Below are 4,403 nucleotides of genomic sequence, written 5' to 3'. Positions count from 1 at the left end.
ACACACACGCAGACACAGACATCACACACGCAGACACAGACATCACACACAGACATCACACACACACACACAGACACACACACACACACCACACACCACATACCACACACACACCACCCACACACACACACACACACCACCCACACACACACACACCACCTGGCTCGATGGCGCCTCACAGACTTTAAGCATAATTAATAAAATCTGCCATCATCAAACAAAACAGGAACAATAACAGTTGTGTTGATAATCTTATAATAATAATAATAATAATAATAATCTTATAATAATAATAATAATGATCTTAATGTTAACCGGGCATCCCCTGTGTGTTTCTGAAGGCTGTGAGCAACAAGGAGCAGCACAGTATTTCCTACACGCTGTCCCGGGCTCAGACGGTGGTGGTGGAGTACACGCACGACAGCAGCACCGACATGTTCCAGGTCTGTAGCGCCCCACAACTCCTTCTGATCTCTCCTCAGATACGCACACATCACATTACACTCTCCATGGTTTGTTGTTCTGTGTCTGGATGGCCACACAAGGATTAGACAAACTGACTGACTCCGTCTGTGTTTGTTTTCAGGCTGCAGCAGTTTTAGATGTTATCATATAAACTTCATTCTCTTTATCTTAGGGCCTTTTTCTGTGCATGAAGTCGAATCCCGGCTACTTTATGCACATCACGGGTGTCCAACTCGACTGGCCGTCGACGGAATTTTAACACTTTTGTTGAGGCTTTTAATTTTTTCTTTTTTTAAGGTTTTTGTCCCTTTTTCAACACTTTTGATGCTTTTTTTTCAATGTTTGCCACTTTTTTTTTTTTTACATTTTTATCACTACGTAACACTTACTCATTAACTTTAGTTTTAAAGTTATTTTTGGAATTTATGGTCAATAAACCTCATTTATAGGAAATTATACCTAATGTTTGAGTTAGAAAAGCAGAAATTAGGAATTATTGAGACTAAAATTAAAGGAATGGATGTTGATGATAATCACAGACTGGAATATGTCAACTTTTACTCAATACTATTTCAACAACACTTCCATTTGTTTTACAATGCTATAAAATTGAATAAGACGCCCCAAAATTAATGAAAGTAGAGATTTGGCAAAGAGCGTTGTGTGGAATCGATCATGTTATTTTGGGGAATTAAAAAGAACATTGATATAGGACAACATGAGGGCAACATGAGGACAACATGAGGGCAACATGAGGGCAACATGAGGGCAACATGGGGGCAACATGGGGGCAACATGAAGACAACATGGGGGCAACATGGGGGCAACATGAGGGCAACATGAGGGCAACATGAGGGCAACATGAGGGCAACATGGGGGCAACATGGGGGCAACATGAAGACAACATGAGGGCAACATGAGGACAACATGAGGGCAACATGAGGACAACATGAGGGCAACATGGGGACAACATGAGGGCAACATGAGGACAACCTGAGGCTTAAAAAAAAAAGAAATTAAGTGGGCATTGTCAATCTAAAATAAACAGATTTAGCAGCTGCAGCTTATTTCTCGCATAAAATGTTTTCAGAAATATATTTGGTGAACTACCGTCAGTTTCATTAAATAAGTGAAAGTTTCCAAGCAAGCCCCATGTTGGTTTGTTTAGAAATCCCGAAGCGGACTGATTCGTCCAATCAGGTGCAGCCATCGCCATCCCCCCCCCCCTCTCTCTCCCCTTTTACTTCTTCAGCTGTCCTGTCAAAAAAAGGTCTAAAGATGCCCAAAAAATCATCTTAAAATAAACAAACCGCCACATTGGACACGTAAAGTACAGGAAGATAAAAGCGTCTCTGTTACAGATTGGTCGTTCCACGGAGACTCCCATTGACTTTGTGGTGACGGACACGCTGCCCGGGGGTCAGAACCAAGTGGACGGACAGACGGTCCAGAGCACCATCTCCCGCTTCGCCTGCCGCATCATCTGCCAACGGAGCCCTCCTTACTCGGCACGCATCTACGCCGCCGGCTTCGACTCCTCCAAGAACATCTTCCTCGGGGTAGGCTGCAGTTAAGAGTCTCCAGAGACTGGTTTTAGGACGTGAGAGACGTCTCCTGTTTCTACAGCCAATAGAGAAGTTAGCTGGTGGAGTCTCCAGAGGCTGGTTTTTGGACGTGAGAGACGTCTCCTGTCTCAACAGCCAATAGGAAGTCAGCTGGTGGAGTCTCCAGAGGCTGGTTTTAGGACGTGAGAGACTTATCCTGTCTCAACGGCCAATAGAGAAGTCAGCTGTTGGTGTTTCCAGAGGCTGGTTTTAGGACGTAAGAGACGTCTCCTGTCTCAACGGCCAATAGAGAAGTCAGCTGGTGGAGTCTCCAGAGGCTGGTTGTAGGACGTAAGAGACCTTCTGTCTCAACAGCCAATAGAGAAGTCAGCTGGTGAAGTCTCCAGAGGCTGGTTTTAGGACGTAAGAGACCTTCTGTCTCAACAGCCAATAGAGAAGTCAGCTGGTGGAGTCTCCAGAGGCTGGTTTTAGGACATAAGGGTACTTCTGTCTCAACAGCCAATAGAGAAGTCAGCTTGTCCAGTCAGCTACAAGCTATGGAATCAAAATGATCCATAATCCCTTTTATTTCAGCTGGAAATGGCAAAGTTTTAGACGCGTTTTAAGTCGTCTCGTCGTAAATCTTCGGTCTGAACTGGGCGAGACGAACGGCGATACTGGGTTCATTGCTTGTGTTTTGTGTAATAAGAGTTTATTATTTATTTATCTTACCTTTCCTCAGGAGAAGGCGGCCAAGTGGAGGATGCAGGGCGGCGAGATGGACGGGCTGACCACCAACGGCGTTCTGGTGATGCACCCGTGCCACGGCTTCAGCCAGGGCTCCACACCGGGCGTGTGGAGGGAGATGTCCGTCTGTGGAAACGTCTTCACGCTGCGGGAGACCAGGTCGTCTCAGCAGAGAGGCAAGATGGTGGGTAACCCCTCCCCGGCTCCTTATTTAAATATCAAAGAATTTTACAGTGATGCCATTCAATTCTAGTTAGAAATTAAAAAGAAAAAAACAAAACACTACTTAACCGGGTCTTCTTGGAAAAAACTAAACAAAAATGCAAATTAAAAAAAATATATATATTTACAAGAGTGAAAATTTTAAGAACAAAAATGAGTCTCGTAGCGATTGTAGTATGTTTTTTTGAAGCTTTTTCTAATCTTTTTCTTATCTTTCTTACATGAACATAATGCCATGCGCTCCAGTGATGATATCCAAATTGGAAACTCAGACTTTATTGTCCTGTTGTCCTCACGTCAAATTTGACTCGTTTTAATCGTTTTTTATACCAGAAATATGTGTTTCTTTTGACCAAATTGCCCCAAAGAGTTGATGAGCTAAGAAAGAATAAAACTTTCTGTTCACACAGAACATGTTCTTGCATCGTCTGCTCCCACAAACAACAGATAACTCAAACGTAAAAATCATCTCCACATCCAGAGATGTAACCGTGTGTAAAGTCATCAAAACGATCTCGGTTGTCAGTATTACTGCGGCGTTTTTAAAAGTGTGTTCAACGGCTTTAGCAGCAACAGGAGAACATATTTCATATCTCACACACACAACTCATTATCTCACTCCACACCACACATGCCCCCCCCCCCCCCCCATCCCTCCCTGCTTCCGTCTGACTGACTCGGTTTCTCGTTATTTATTTATTCATTTTTTTAATTTATTTTTTCACCCTCCCAAGTCACTTCAAAAAACCCTTCATGTGACCACATGTCCTGCGTGTTGTCTTGTGCATTATGTTGTTGTTATGTGTTGTATACTATCTTGCTGTCTGCAGTAATCCTCTTCAGGGGAGCTCAAATAAAGTACAAGTACCTCAACTTTTGCTAAGTTAAGTACAGAACTGAAGTAAATGTACTTAGTTACATTCCACGACTTATAAATGTTGCGCATTCAAATGAGACTCATTTAGATTTGGCTCCTAACGATCACAAAAACTGTAAAATCGAGGGAGAAAAAATTATTAAGCAATCACGTTTTGCGTAACTCTTTCTTTGCCTCCTCCCCATCACATTTGAACAAGTTTATTTTATAATTTTTTGGGAAATAGGGATGTAGCCCTCCAACAATCAACAGACAACACTCACATAAAAACATCTTCACATCCAGGGATACTACGGTGTGAAAATACACTACATTACCTAAATTATCTCAGTTTTTGGGATTATCGCGACATTTTTAAAAGTGTGTTTAACTCCTTTAGCAGCAACAGGAGAACTTTCTTCAATCAACTGTCCTTTGGCATTCTTATAAAAACCAAAATGTGTCACTTCCCGCTGCCTCAAGATAGCATTACGCCCAGAATGCACCTGAACACACCTCCCTGTAAGACTAACACGCCCAGAATGCACCTGAACACACCTCCCTGTAAG

At 42.8% G+C, this 4,403-nt stretch overlaps 1 protein-coding gene across 1 annotated transcript in view; it reads left to right on the top strand.

Moving 5' to 3' along the window:
- The window catches only part of LOC117956755 (E3 ubiquitin-protein ligase pellino homolog 1-like), an 11,342-nt gene that overhangs the window by 4,240 nt on the left and 2,699 nt on the right, over nucleotides 1–4,403 (top strand). The window contains exons 3-5 of the mRNA XM_034892005.1: nucleotides 342–443; nucleotides 1,827–2,024; nucleotides 2,752–2,940. Coding sequence (XP_034747896.1) covers nucleotides 342–443; nucleotides 1,827–2,024; nucleotides 2,752–2,940 — 489 coding nt within the window. The remainder of the gene's footprint in view (nucleotides 1–341; nucleotides 444–1,826; nucleotides 2,025–2,751; nucleotides 2,941–4,403) is intronic.

Source organism: Etheostoma cragini, chromosome 2 (assembly GCF_013103735.1).
Source record: "Etheostoma cragini isolate CJK2018 chromosome 2, CSU_Ecrag_1.0, whole genome shotgun sequence".
NCBI lineage: Eukaryota > Metazoa > Chordata > Actinopteri > Perciformes > Percidae > Etheostoma > Etheostoma cragini.
The sequence above is the reverse complement of the archived record's forward strand: the minus strand, read 5'-3'. Positions and strand labels throughout refer to the sequence as shown.